At 33.4% G+C, this 16,465-nt stretch overlaps 1 protein-coding gene across 2 annotated transcripts in view; it reads right to left on the bottom strand.

Annotated features, from left to right (window-relative positions):
* Positions 1 to 16,465, bottom strand: part of ASXL3 (ASXL transcriptional regulator 3) — a 171,079-nt gene that overhangs the window by 100,588 nt on the left and 54,026 nt on the right. Inside the window, exons 3-4 of one of the 2 annotated variants that reach the window (XM_081078727.1) lie at positions 4,627 to 4,734; positions 3,262 to 3,370 (exon numbers count right to left, since the gene is read on the bottom strand). In XM_081078727.1, coding sequence (XP_080934853.1) covers positions 3,262 to 3,370; positions 4,627 to 4,734 — 217 coding nt within the window. Of the gene's footprint in view, positions 1 to 3,261; positions 3,371 to 4,626; positions 4,735 to 16,465 lie in introns of those variants that run through there. The other variant, XM_081078725.1, reaches the window with a different exon arrangement.

The raw sequence follows: 16,465 nt of genomic DNA on the forward strand, positions 1-16,465 counted from the left end.
GACTGGAGAAAAATGTACAACCACGCTGACGGGTCTCATATTAAATTCAGGATTAGCAACTTGAAGAGTGTGCTTAATGCTGTCAGACTCTAAACATTTTATATCTTCTCCTTAAATCTACAAAACTAACTCTTCTAACCTCTCCCTCAGCTGATGAAAGCGTTTCTTATTTCACTGAGAGAAAAAAATGAAGCAACAAGAAACAACCTTCCATAAGCCCCTCCCACATATATTCATCTACCTTTATTTTTACCTCAACACCCTCACTTTACCTGCTGCTTCCATACAGCACCTCTCCATACTACTAAATAAGGCCAATCTCTTAATCTGTTTAAAAAAGATCCCATTCCCTCTCATCGAATTAATCACATGGCAACAGGACATCTTCCTCCTTATCAAATTATCCACCTCAGCTGGATTTTCCCAACAGTATACAATTATTTTAACATTTATCTCTCATATTAAAAAAACAAAAACAAGAAAACAAAACAAAACAAAAAAAACCCTTTCTCTTCTATCCATTTTCCCATTTCACTCTTTTCCTTTACCTAAAAAATCCTTGAAAGAATTGTCTACACTTAGGGTCTCCGATTTCTGTTCTCCCATTCTCTTGAATCCACTCTATTCAGGCTATGGTCTCACCATTCAACAAAAAATGTCCTTGTCAAGTTCATCAATAACTTCACAAAACTAAATCCAATAGTTATTTCTTAGTCTTCATTATACTTGATGTATCAAAAACATTTGTTTCTCCAGAAACACCTTCTTCACTTGGTTTCCAGAACAGACAACGTGTTCTTCTGTCTATTCTCAATCTCATTTGCTCTTTCCAATTTCTTAAAATTCAAGTACCTGTGAGCTCAGCCTTTGGGACTTTTCTGTTTTCTATTTATCTTCAGTTCCTTGGTGATCTCATCCAATTTCTTGTCTTTAAATATCACCTATAAACTGACCACTTTCAAATGCGTATCTCCAGCAAGATTGATCCCATGAATTTAAGGCAGATAAGTCCAATTATTTAACATATATACCTGGATGCTGAAAATGAATTTCATACTTAATCGGTCCAGAACTAAGCTCCTGATCAACAACCCCCTGCCCCAAACTTAACTCTTGCAGATTAGCCATCTAAGTTAAAGACAATGCTATTTTCCTATTTTCTCACACTCAAACTTTGGAGTCATCATTCGGTCTTTATTTCATAACCACATTAATTTCAGCAACTCTTCTTCTGTCTACCTTCATATATATCCAGAATCCAATCACTTATCATCACATCCACTGTTACCTGTTTTATTCAAACCACCATCACACCTCTTATCTATATTATGGCAATAACTTTCTAATCAGTCTTCCTGTTTTTGTCTTTATTTCCCTATATGTCTGTCTACATCTATGTCTATGTCTATATCTGTATCTATACATTTTGTACTTAGTGATCCTGCTAAAATTTAAGTGAGATCATTGTCTCTTTAGCTCAAAACCCAACAATAGTTTAACATCTCACTCAAAACAAAAGCCAACATCAAGGCACTATTACAATCTGGCCCTATAACTTCTGACTTCAGTATCTTACCATTTTCTCCCCCTGTTCACTCTGGCCTCTAAGAACTCTGGCCTCTTGATGTTTCCAGAACATTCTAGGCACTCTCCTTCTTCAAGGCCTTTGTAATTGCTGCTGCTTCTACCTAAAACTGTCTCCTATTAAATACTTGCTCCTTCACTCTTGTCGGGTCTTTTCTCAAATGTAACTCTCTCTCCCACTCTTATTTCCTTATTTAAATTATTTTGCCCCATATTACTTGCCAGCACTGAATAAGCTATAAATTGTACATAGTTGTTTGATTATTGTTTGTCTCTCTATCAACATAAGATCAATGAGAGATCTCTTTCTGTTCTTTTTCACTGATGTAACTGCAATGTGGAAGATAGTACTTGGTACACAGTAGACGCTCGGTATATACTTAGAGAGCATGCAAGTGCGCATTTAAGTAGACAGTACAACTAGAGGAATGATTCAGTAAGATTCCCCTTCATCCTACTGAAAGAGAAGAGTTGGCCCATTCACCAGCCCTTCCAGAGAGCCAGAAATTGCCATACATCTCAGCCTCATTCTCTCTTGAATCACAAGGCCCTGCCAAAGTTCCCAGTACAGTCACAATGGTGGGGGGTTGAGTTTTCAAAAGGTATAAGAATAGGGACATCAAATTCAATGAAAGTTGGTTAAAAAAAAAGTCTACAAGGCTTACTTACTTCAGCCATTTTACTAGGACAAGAATCTGTGTTTCCGACATTAAGGCACAAACTCTCCTGCAGATCAGTTAGGCTCTGAAGCATCAGTCTTAGGGGAAATATCAGAAAGTACACCAACTTAAAGGGCAGAAGTGTCCAGTCAGTATACAAAGGAACTCCTTCGCTGTTAATAAAATGAATGGCTTTGGGCTATTAAGGAAATGCGATGTTTCTGTAAGGATCCTTTAAGATTTGTTTCTTTAAAGATAAGTTACTGATTTCTATGAGTCTATCGACAGAGACTTTAATGACACAGTTTTCCTCCAAAATCATGATCTGGGTCTACATTTGGGACCAGTGGGTATGGAGGAAACAAAGAAGTAAAGCAGCTCTCGTGGAAAAAAAGTTTGCCAAAACTGCAGTATATGAATTATGTACACCAATAGAAACATAATGCAAATATCTAGAGAAAGATAAAAATGAATTAACATGGATAGAATTCAGAAGTGGAAAATGCCCCTAGAATTCATGAAGCGTTTGCAAAAGTGATTCACAAGAATGTAATTTATTTGGCCCTTGTTTTCACTGTAAGGAATGTTAACACTAATCTTAATTTACTATGGACAAACCTAGCAACAAAGCTATTATAAAACTACTGTGATCACAGAAAATATCAGTATAATCAGACATAAAACATTAGCATTTTCAAGCCTCACATAATAATAAAACCACTAGATACTCCCAGTAACCTTCTCACCTTGCAGGAGAAATATACTGATAACATTCAAGAATATTACCCAGGGAAATCCACACTGTTAACAAACAAAATTTAAAAAAGCAAAGGACTGTATACTTTTTTTAAGGTGCTAATCTTATGAATCAAAATTGTTTAATGATAAATCTAAATAGCTGGTAAAAACTTAGAAGAAAATTGCATCTATAATGGTAGGGAATTCAATTAATGAATTATTGGAATTCTGTATAATTTTTAAGAAAACAGGGTTTATGTTTGAAACCCATCACACTTACCTCCATTTCCTTCCCCACTGGCATTGGCCTCCGCCATTTCTGTACCATCCAATTCAGACTCACAGTCTAATTCCAATGTCCCATCAGCTGGGCATGACGACTCCTCTTTCTATATTATTTTTTTAAAATGATGATTTATGGAGATGTATTAGCAACTGAAAACATTCAAAATATTTTCAGAGTCCTAAAGTATTATCACAGTAATTTGATTTACTTTTTAATGTAAACTCTTTCCTTGAAAAAAAAACAGAAAACTGGGAAAAGTACATTTCCATAGCTGATTTTTTGGATAACCTTTTAAAATCAATACAAAAATAAACTTTCCTTTTGACATATGTTGTTGTGTTTTTCAATTCTACATTCATCCTTATGTTAGGAAATGGCTTAACAACTTAGGATTTATACCGGTAAACAGCCAAATAGCTACAAAAAGCAAATGAACTAAATTTAAGTCCTTTTGATTAACCTGTGTTATTTTCAGAAACACACACAGTGACAAGACCCTGATGTTAAGTAGTTGAAAAAGAACTTTTGCTTCTTTGCCAGGTATAACTTTTAGCATTAAAACAAACAAACAAACAAACAAACAAGCAAAACACTTCTCACTGGAAATTAATGACCTTTAAAAGTAATCTGTCATTTATTAAAACAGTGACTTCTTTTTTAATTTACAAGAAAAAATACACTGATTTTAGTTGTTCCAAGCTAAAAAACCATTTGTAGAATATCAGCTTTTATCCTCTGGAATTGTGCATCTTAGATGGCATTTCCCATTCTAGATGGGAATTGCACTAAAATAATTAAGATGCAGTTATCTGAAGCTTTTAATTTCTCTATTTTTCTCATAGAATAAATATGCATTGTAAGTAAAACTTCCTGAAGATCACAGTTTTAAAACTAAATAACATTTAAATCAGCAAGTTTTCAAGATGAATGGATAAAGTTCTTATTTTTATGAAAGACAGAAAGACATGCAGGTGTGAAGCTGTCTATCAACCAATGGTCATTAAGTCAAATAGTTTGTGGCAACTGTGATCATGTTAAGCTCTTGGCTGATGAGCCATGGCACTCCTCCATGTAAATTTTTAAGAATCAAGAATTTTAAGAAAGCCACAACTATTTTCCATTACCATATGTTAGAGTGAAACCACAGATATGTTTTCTTTCCTTAAAGAAAAATGTCATTGTTTATTCTTAATATGAAATCATTTTTAAGACATCTGAAAACATTTAAAAGGCATAGGGCTCATTCTTCTACCCTTCACCCAAATCTAGTTTTGTTTACCTTCACGCGTTAGCAAAAAAAAAAAAAAAAGCATGATACATAGTAATAACAGACATAATATGCAGAATAATCCAACTTACTTTGAGAGCATAGAGGCCTGACTTTCCAGGGATTTTGAAGAATGTTCCATCCCCTATTCGAGTGTTAGTGTGAAGCATTGCATTCAGACAGGCTAATGGAGAAGTTCCACTAGAAAATAAAAGTGTACAAAAATGAAGCAGTCTGAGATGCAGTTTCTGTGGCAAAACTGTTCTCCCATTCTCTTAAAAAAAAAAAAAAAGACCCTCACATACCTTTTAAAAATATCCTCCCAACCCTGGAAACATCTACATTACAATAACAGGCCAGTGTAGTTTCGCCAAAGTTAATCAGATGCATCTGTATTATAGGCTTCAGGCAAAAAGTCTCCTGAATTGAAATTATGCTTTTATTCATAAAGCAACCAACACTATATTTCAAAGAAACCAAAGCCAAAACGCTTATGTGATGTTATTTTACAAATAATACCATGAAGCCTCAGTAGTTAAATATTACAGACAACTTGATGGTTGCACTTGAATGATCAAATAAACCAAGTTCAAGGACAGCTCCATCCTATAGGTTGAAAAGCAACAAAAGAATAATAAGAAACCAGGGAAGAACTGATTTGAAATTATAAGCATTTAAGTTACTCATGGGACTGCATTTCTCACAAGGCCAAATAAAAATTTGTATCTGTGTTTATATCTCTGATACAGCTTCAGCAATGACATCCTTTTCTCAGATTTGTCAAATAAAGAAATATGTGTTTGGGAATTCTGCCCAGCTAATAATTATGTTCTGCAGCAAAAAATGCAAGTGACTGAATTATGAAATCAACAGATTCTTTTAAAAGAAATCAAACAGCATTAAACTAGTGATTAAAAATATCAAAGCACATATGTACAAACATTATTGAAATGTACTCATACACAAAGAAAGATGTTTATGAAATGTATGGCCTATCTGTATTTCCTGGGGTAGATTTTAGAGCTTTCTTTGTGTTTCGCTTGCAAACTGCTATCTTTGCAAACTAGAATTTAGAGTTAGAATTATCACTTTCATTTACTTATGTTTCTACATATATTTTACGTCTTAAGATGCTGAAAGATCAATATTTGGTTGAGCCAATATTGATTAGAATCCCTATTCCACCCCCATTAGCCTCTTAGGGGTTCTGGATATTTAATCCAAAATATTCTTGGACAAGAGGACCTTTAAGATATTAAGATTTTTAAGTTTGACTTTCTGTAATAGAAATATAATTTTATGTACTAAATTCAAAGTTTTGTAAAAACCAAGATTATCAAATCTCTGACTTCACATGAAAACTCACCAGGAAAATGAAAAAGCCAAATTTGCTGAGTTGCCACAACACACTTAATAGCAAGTCAGCATATATACACATCATGGTCATAAAGGTTTATAAGTATTATAATCATAAGAGCACTCTTTATTATTTTAGAAAGCAACTCTCTGTGCCAACACGTCAATATGATTACACTGAGTTTGACAGGAAGCAAGAGACCTAATATAAATTTGGTCATAGAACAATGCAGTTATAACACTAAAGTACACATGGTTATAATGCTGTGTGTTTATGTAATATATTTCCTCATGAAAGTTACAGGCTTACAGCCTCATTTCATTATTTTTCCTCACAAAAGACTTTTTGCTCATATTTAAAGTGGGCCAGACATACCTTATAAAGTATAATATATTCATCTCCCCAGAAATATCTGTCCACGAATAAATTCCAGATAAATAATGACACACATGGTGTACTGAACACTACAAAATATGTATTTTTTTATCATTCTTTTCTTCCGGCAAAAGCACAGACAATTTGAAGCTAGGAATTATTATGCCAGATTTGTAGAGTTTTAATTTAATGAAACTGTCAGAAACACAGACATTCTGTAGGGACTTGGCAAGATGACGTTAACACTACAAGTAAAATAGAGTCTAGTATATAAAAATGAAACAATGTAGACTTTAAAAAAATATAACTTAATGAAACTGTCCACCTAACATCAAACATTCACACATATTCTTCCTTTTAATTACTAAGGTACTAATATACACACTTCCAAGAACTCGGAATAATACAAATTTAAGACAGCTAAGAAATATTGAACAAATATATTTAACATCACCACAATTTACATTTTTTTCTAAGGTACAGTAAATGAAAGATAACTGAAGGTAAATTGACTAGTAAATAGAAATTTAATGCTGTGCTTGCTGCAAATATAACTGATAAGCACCAGTTTCAGATAAAAGCTTTGTTGAGCATGACTATATTATTTATACTGTTTATTAAATCAATAAACTCAGGTTCACTATAAAAATATGTAATTCACAATCACATGACAATATATCTCCAAAAGTCTTGATCACTGCTGTAATATTCCCAAATCTTTCTCAAAACAAACATGAAATTTGTTTTATTTCAAAAGTATACATATTTGCATTTTAGAAGAATGACAAAATATTTTGCAATCAAATACAGGTTTACAACTCAAATCACTGGCTTATTAAGTCACTTAGTCTTAAGCATATCACTTGCAATTCTGTACAGAAAAAAATAGACATGATCCATTTTATTTAAAAACAATAAAACATTAGCATCAAAAGAGTTAAGTGCTTATTACAAGGTAACTGTTTCATAGAATACAGAATATACATAGGAAAATATGTTTTAAAAATCTTTCAGAACTTATTGCTGCTGTTCTCAGTAATTCCACAAAGTCTAGAAAATTTGGACTGTTCCTGAAGAAATTAATATCTTAATTAACTGCTATAGAACAGGAATAAGTAAAAGTATTATTTGTATTCTTCTATGATTTTTACCTTCAGAATAAAACAGAACTAGCAAGCATACCTTGGCCTACTTTAAGATACACACACACACACACACACACACACACACACACACACACACACATAAATATATACATATATTTTTTTCTTTTTAACAAGTAAACATATACATATATATCGCACAATGATTTAATGTGGGTACTAAAGAAGCTAAGACACATATGTGTTAAAAGTATGTATTCTTAGCATGAACAGTTTCTATGTAACATTTTTTATTTTTAATTAATTAAAATTTTTTCAATTCACTTAATGTAAAGTTAATCACCTGTTAGAATTTAAAAGTTAAAAATTCTGCAATAGAATATGTGCATGTGTATACGTGTATATATAATCATAAAACACATCGATAATTTAACCAAAAAAAATCTCTGAAATTTCAAGTTACTTACTTTCTAAAAAGATGAATTTGATGAATCATGATATTCCGATTTATAAAAGAAAAACAAAAAAGAGAGAAGAAAAGGAGTTAGTTTTCCAACTTAAAATGCAATTCTGCATCTTACCATTATTTCAATAATAGGGCAATATACAAGAAACACACCAAACTCAAATTTGACTGCCATTGGGGAGGAAAAAAAACTGAGGGACTAGGGTAAAAGGTAGCTTCTACCCTCTTTTCTAAAACTTTTATAATGTTTTCATTTGTCTATGATGCACATGTATTTCCATATTAGAAATATAATTAGAAATAAACAGGACAATATTTGTCCCAAATTCTTTCATTTTTACCATTCCCTATAATAGGGTCTTTTCCTGTACACCTGCCAGGGTAGATATACAGCTTATTCTACTTGTTTGTTTTTACTGTAGTGTTATGGAACCCTTCTGGTTTGTTTTCATTTCCCACAACCCCTGAAGCAGAACAGGGGTGGAATTTGGAGGCAGGGGAGCAGGCATAATTTAAACTGTCTAGACATCAAAGAACCCCCAGAGATGCTTTGCAGAGCCCTGATGCTGTGTGAAATATAGAAAAAACATTGCTTTATCACATCAAATTGATGACAGAACACATAAAATTTTACTAATAGTGCACATTTAATGAAGGGAATGGATGGAATGTTTTAATAATTTTAAAAATCAGGAAGAATACCTGGTGAATTGCAATTGGAAAATTATCTGTAGATACGACAAAGAAAATATCATAATTGTGGTCTTCATTCCCTTCATACATAGAATAATAATGCTTTACAAGATAACATTTAAGTAATTCAAACCTTAAACTATTTTATTAGGTATCTCAATAAAAATATCAGCTAAAAGCTATTTCCTGAAAACATTTTTAAATCTCATTTTTCAAACATGGGAACATTAAAAAAATTAATCCTGAACCACATAAGTCTAAAATTTCAACAAATTCAAGAAATGTATTAAGAATTATTAGACACTTATTGCGCTAAATGCTAGTAATATAAATTAATAGAAATAATTATGTGTTCACTCTCCTTTCAAAAAATTAATATATCCTTTCAATATTTCCAGTGTTGATAGCTTAGAGAAAATATTTTAATTATAAAGGATATATTTTAAGAGGAAATGATGTGGGTCCCAGGAGTGCAGGTAATGTTTTAGTCAGTTTTTGATACAGACGTGTTCACTATGTATTAGTAAAATTAAATTATTTACTTAGAATTTGTACGTTTAACCCTATGCTACACACACAAAAAAATTTAATGTTAAAAAATAAATAATGTACCCTTGGATTTATCTATTTATTCGCATATTTAATAGGCATGTCATTGCTAGTGGAGAAAAGTAAACTATTTCTACCAATGAGTGTTATGACTCCTAAACAGATATAGGCACACTACATGCACATCAGTTGATAAATCAACAACCTAGAGGATTAAAAACTACCCTAGAAAGTCAAGGCCAAACTAACTTCTTACTTTTGAGAGACATTACTGCTAGTCAGGAACTCCTAAAATGTCTGAAAACAAAAACTTAAAAGCTAGAGTCCTTTACATACATTATCTGAATAATCCTAGCACATCAAATGTTAGCCAAAAAATGACCTACAGCAACCCTGAAACTTGATTTTAAACACAAGAACAGTGTTACAAACTTCATAGTCCCCCTAAAAAGATCACTAATGAGCACTGACATATGAGAAATAACAAAGATTAGAGTTTAAAAATATGTAAAAGTAGATAGGAACAACCAATTAACTCAAGAGATGGGTTATACTTAAGACATTTACACATTCCTATGTGAAGAATAGCCACATGATGTTCAATAATTCAATATGTCTCCATGGTAAAATTAGAAATGTAGTCCCAGTGCTTTTCATGAGGTGGGGATATTGAGGCAAGAAATAATTACCAAGTGACATATGCTGTACAATTTAATTCTTAAATTTAGAGAAACAGCTTCAGACTCCAAACCTAAACACGTGTCTCTGATTGGCTTCAATAATATAAAAAGATATTCTTCTTGCATATAAATAGACATTTGAATGTAGACCTTTTATCCACTTTATAGGTGCTACCAAGCTACCACCAGATTGATTAGAGAGATTCATACAACCATATTTACTAAATAGACCATTTGTTTGAAGAGACAAGAACTCCAAAACATTAACACAAGGAGAACAGTTTACTTAGCATTATTTTAGAATAGGATCTATAAGGAAATTAAGAAATAGTCCCATAAAAGTATCAACTAAAGCGGACGATCTAATTATAACTTTTAAAGACCTCCAAGTGAAGTATGAGGTGAGGTAGTTATCTTTGATTATAGACATTGAGTAAAGAACAGTCGCACGTATAGCTGGATATTGGCAATTGTTTCTCTACAGCTATGCATGACACGTGGCATGGCATATTAACACTGCTATACTGAGAAAGGCAATAGAGTGTAGTAAGACTGTGGCTTCTGGAGCCTAAGTTCAACTACTAAGGCTAGACCATGTACTAGCTGTGTGACTTTGGACTTACATTTCAGTCTCCCTAACTACAAAATATGGCTAATAAAAATCACTACTTCATAAGGGATTATGCTGAAGATTTAAAGAGTTAAAACAAGTAAAACAGACGTATGTCTGGCATATTTTAAGTATTCAAAAATTGTGAGCTATTATTATGAATAGTATTACTATTCAAAGTAACCAATAACTAGAGGTATAAAGGATGGCAAGTGGAAAGAAATTAAACATTTCTTGGCTTGTTTAAAGATTGGTTCAGGTGAGATTTTAGTCTAATTTCACTTTCATTTTATCAGCAAAAATAAGTAAAGACATGGGAGTACCTATACTCCTATCTCATAGCCTTTCACATGTGAATAAAATTGAAAATAAGTGATTCTGTAAAAGTACAGGGAAAAGGATGAAAATAATAAATATCTATTAGTACAGTTACCATTTTTTCAGCATCTCTAACGTGACTGGGGTTTCACAACTATTATCTACGTTCCTTACAGCCACCATAAAATGTAAGCCTGACCGCCGGTTTTGCAGACGTAACAGAGGCTAAGAGATTAAGAATCTCATCGCTTCTCAGCCTTTTGGCTAAAATCAAGTGTAAAGATTAAGAATCGTATGGTAGTCACATAAGTGACACAGCTGAGATTCAAATTCTACACTGACTCTGAAAGCCAGTACTATTCCCACTATCTCAAGTTCTCTCTCCATAGAGTTGCCTTCTCCACTTAATTAACCGTGAAGACTAAAAAAAGAATTTTTAGCACTCGAAGGAAACACAAAGAAAAGCCAGATGCTGGCAAATGGTTCAGGTGGTTGGCTCCATGTTCACTAAATGCTGCCTATAGCAACAACTCCCCCCTGAGGTAAATTTCAAATTTTATAAAGACAGAAATAGGCTGCAGAAGATGTCCTTGTTGGTTATCTTCTTCAGGTAATGCTACCTGCAGAAAGATAGAAACTAAGAAAGAAAGAACTCGGAGAGAATAACGTAGAGAATTCAGATCCATCACTGAGATGCCTCCATGTAGAACTGGATCGTTAAAAAAAAAAATAACACCATCTATTAACTAAATACTCATGTACTGCGCACATTATATATGTCAAACTCAACTTGAAATAAATTTGCACTCTGACAGTGCTTTGAACGTAACAGAAATGCCAGGGTGAGCTGAGCTGAATTCTCGGAATACACACAAAATAAGGGATTCAGGAGAAAAGAGCCTTGAGGCATGTGGCACAATGAGAGGAAATCATTTGGAATTTAAATGTTATCCTTAGTTTATTCCAAGGAGACCACTGAGACAGGATCATGTACACATTTCTCATGTCACCAACCCCAGTGCAGAGGTAGCCAACCCATGGCCATTGGTGGCTCTTCAGGACTTCGTACTATTTTCTCACCACTGCAGTCTCAAAGAGAATATTTTAAATCAGGCCAAAAATATATCTTCCAAAATAAATTAGTGAATTTCATATATTAAAGAAAAGAACAGACATTGTAGTTATAATTGGTATGATAAATTTGCTTCATACAAAAAAAGTAAATTTCTATGTTCTACTGGTAGCTACTCATAGTCTTCCATCTTGTTAGCACTGGCTAACACAGCAGCATTTTTTAATGTGTTCCATAGGATATTAGTCCCAAGTGATGCTCTAAAAGAAATTGTCAAATGAGTTTCCAAATAGCAGCATGCTGCATTCCCTTCTTACAAACTCACCAAATGCCTTACTAATATATACTAAGGTCTCTGAAAAATCCCACTTAACTCGAAGCTGCTTAACTCAGTGTTTCCAAAACATACATAATAATTTAGAATAATCCTCCCCACCTATACAGTATGCCAAGAAACACACTTGGGGTAGTGCTGTATTATATTTATGATTAGACTCATTAGGAAAAGGTACCTAGCACTTATACTCCTAGGAATGTCTAATTTTATCAGCCAGATGGTTTAAAATATTAAAATATATATATATATATATATATATATATATATATATATATATATATATATATAATATCTGTTTCTCTGGGTAAAAATAATGCAATGTGATTATTTTTTTGCTGTGTAAATTTATAACATTGAAAAAAATATATCCAGGAAGTTTAAATAGCATTGCAAAATTTACAAACAGTATCCACATATAATTGAAAACACTGTATATTTGTAATATTACATTACCCAACATAAAAATCATCCTACTCATCTCTCCCAGTGGAGGGCTACTTCCTGATTTTCTACTTCTCTCACTCAGTGATGGGTGAGAGAAAAAGCATCCTCCTCACCACATAGAACGGAAACATTTCTCAAGACTATTCAAATTATCATCTCAATAAAGTTCATCTTTAAATTTACATTTTAACTCTCTCAAGTCCCAATTCAAACAACCTTTATATTGCAAGAGGACAGTTCTATATAGTTCCCTAACCCTAACCCTGCCTTCAATATCTCCCTGCTCCAATTTAGCCTACCCATTGGTGCTACAGCAATTTTCCTATTTAAAACAAACAAACAAAAAAAACCAAAAAGACACACACACACACAAACTACCCAGACTTCTCAGGTCATACCATACACTGTATTTTAAAACCTGTGTTTATTTTACATTTTTTTAAATCAGTGGTTTTCATAGCCTATCAAACAAAGGAAGCATGGACTTGTCAGGTGACATTAAGGTCCTGTACAGTACACTTGGCACCTATCTCATCTTCATCTTCTCTAGCTCTCAGATTACTCTCCCACTCTCAGAATACTCCCCTATAATCTGACCCAACTCAGTGAATCATGGGCCTCCATGGTTTCCTATCTCTCAGTGTTGGCTCAGACGAAACCCTCTACAATGAACTACATGCCATTCCTTACTCCATTTACCACTAAAAATAAAAATTTTAACTACCACCTGTATGGTAACACCTTCTGTAATATTTCTCAACTACAATCTCAACAGTATGCATGTTTCTCATGATTTTTTTTCATCAAAATTGTTTACACTTCTAACTTTCCTGCCCTTACCACTTCCAAAGTTTGGGAACTCCACAGACACATATTGATTTATCTTTGTGTAACATGACAAGCAATTCAAACGTACTCAAAAGGTGTTTGTTGAGATGAATTGAATCACTGTTATAAAAATTGTTATGACCATGGAATTGTGGACATAGAGCACTTGCAATGAATATCATCTATATTCTACTTAAACTCCTGACTACAATAATTATGTGTATCATACACACTACATGCCACACAGGCCACTGGCCATCCTTTGTTTGCATGTTCAGTGTTCCTTCTCTTAAGGACTTGCCTTTCCTCAGTAATGCTGTGTTTCCCCGAAAATAAGACCTAGCTGGACAATCAGCTCTAATGCGTCTTTTGGAGAAAAAAATTAATATCAGACCCAGTCTTATTTTACTATAATATAGGACCGGGTCTAATATAATATAATGCAATGTAATATAATATAATACCAGGTCTTATATTAATTTTTGCTCCAAAAGACGCATTAGAGCTGATGGTCCGCCTAGGTCTTATTTTCAGGGAAACACGGTGTGATTCCAGTTTAGCCATCAATGAAATGATTTTGATTTCCCCACCAGGAAGGCTAGGCAGATTAAGCTATCTGGTCATATGGTAGGAGTTTGAGTATCTTTGGGGGGAACTGACAGAGAAATAAAGGGAAAGGGCATACGTTATTTTTAGTAGAAACAACAACAACAAAAAAGAGCTGGTGCCTACCTCTACCTCCACGAGGACAGAACCTGCTAAGAATAAAGCTAACCAGAGGAAAGCAGAGCGAAACGTAGACAGATAAGAGGGGTAAAAAGAAAATCACACACACTCCTGCATTATTATCCAGTTATGTTGAAGATCACTCTATTGGATGTCCAAGTTAAATAAACCAATAAATCACCTGCTTATTTTATTTTTGACACTTGTCTAAGTGATTTATAAAGCTGACCTCATTTTTCTAGGCCTCAATTTTTTCATCTGTACAATGAGTTTAAAACAGGTTTAAAACAAGTTTAAAATGAGTTTAAAGCTCTACAAAGGCCTTTCTGGTTAAGGTTTTAAAGGCAATTGGGAATGATTTGACTATTGGCTTAGTGTTCATTCCAGCCACACTGCCTGCCTTCTCCTCCTTGCATCTTCAATGCCCTCAATTCACCTTTCTTCCTTACCTGCACCTCTTAAAAACTTCTAATTACCTCTGCAGTACATAATAATCACCTCTGAACCTCTGCCGCATGATAGCCTGTCCTGTGACGAGTATTTAATTCAGTGCCCTCTGGGACTCCAGTGCCATTAGGGTTCCTCGTTCGCCTCGTAGGGTTCTGCCAGACTTGGAGGCTCAGAAAATATTCAGAGACTGTTGATGAGCTAACATTTAATAACTTACAGAATACTACAAAATTTGAAGCTTGGCAATACCAACTATTGGGTGAGGATGTCCAGATATAAAACTATGAAATACTCTAGTGAGAAAATAAATTGACATAACCAATTTGGAAATACATCTGGCAATACCTAGTAAAAAAAAAAAATTGCTCTATAGATCAGCAATTCCAAATTTTGGTATAGACCCTGGAAAACTCATATTCAGAGACATTATCTGTTTAGGAAAGAAACAACTGTCCATAAACTAAATGTCCACCAATAGTTTTATTTATACACACACACATATACATATATGTACATTTAATACTTTTTATACACATATATGTATATGTACATATATATATACTTTTACCTATATATTGATAGTAAAACTATATAATTCTGAACTATAATAGTATACAACAAATCTATGACACCGATTGCCTCTGAGAAGAGAAGGAAATCAAAAGGACTTCAGCTTTTTCTGTTCGACTTTATTTAAAAGAAATTGAAGCAACTATGAAAACATGTCCACAACTATTAATTCCAGCTGGTATTATAGTTATTAGTCAATGGTATTTTACTGTATTTTGAAAAATTCTCAAAACATAAAACAATTGTTGATGATTCTGTTCTTTTACCCACAATTTGGCTTCTCTCTAATCTACCAGATTCTTCCCTTATTTCAAGGTATGTTAATATTTAAACATTTTGTGCAAGCAAATAAATAAATACATGGAAATTACATGGAAAGTGTAAAGGTGCATCATTATACAGAGTTAAAATAAGTCCCTCTCAACTTCCCCCAACCATGCCTACTACTTCAGAAGTAATGAGTATTAAAGATTTATCATATTTTCTTCCACAGTTTTTTTATTTGCATGCATATATATGCATATATTCAACTCTATACCTCGCTATTTTAAATTTATTTTCAACACAAATGAAAACATTTAGTGCATACTGGTAGGGTCATGCTTTTTTACTTAATAACATGACTGAGAGTTTTTCCCATAGAATATTTTTTGGTCTTAATATTCTATAGAATACTGAATGCTCTTAATATTCATATAATGCCCTTAATATCCTATAGAGTAAATATGTTATACCATAATTTTAAAGTATTAAATAACACTTATTGTTTAACACTTAGTTTGCATCTAATTTTACCCATTAAAACAGTGCTACAATAAAGAATCTGGTATTCCCCTTATATATGAGCTGCAGATTAAATGTTTGTGTTCTCCCAAAATTCATATGTTGAATCTTAATCCCCATTGTGATAGCATTACAAGGTGGGGGCCTTTAGGAGATGATTAGGTCATGACGATGGAGCCTCCTGAATGGCACTGGTGTCCTTATAAAAGAGACCCGAGAGAGTTCTCTCCTCCCTTCCCATGTAAGGACTCAACATGAAGTTGAAAACGGGCCTTCACTAGACTCCAAATCAGTGGGCACCTTGATCTTGGACTTTGTAGCCTTTAGAACAGCGAGAAACAAACTTCTACTGTTCATAAGCCACCCAGTCTATGGTATCCTGTTACAGCAGCCAGAACAAACTAAGACAGCATATATAACTATTTCTCTAGGATAGATTCCAAACGTAGAATTTTCAGATTAAAAGGATGCCTTTAAAACAGTGAGTTATTTCCAAATCCCTTCCCTTGAGGGTATTTTCTCCACTCTAGTCAATGGTAGACAGTCTCAGTCTTTAAATTAGTACTAATC

The sequence above is a fragment of the Rhinolophus hipposideros genome, assembly GCF_964194185.1.
Source record: "Rhinolophus hipposideros genome assembly, chromosome: 17".
Lineage (NCBI taxonomy): Eukaryota > Metazoa > Chordata > Mammalia > Chiroptera > Rhinolophidae > Rhinolophus > Rhinolophus hipposideros.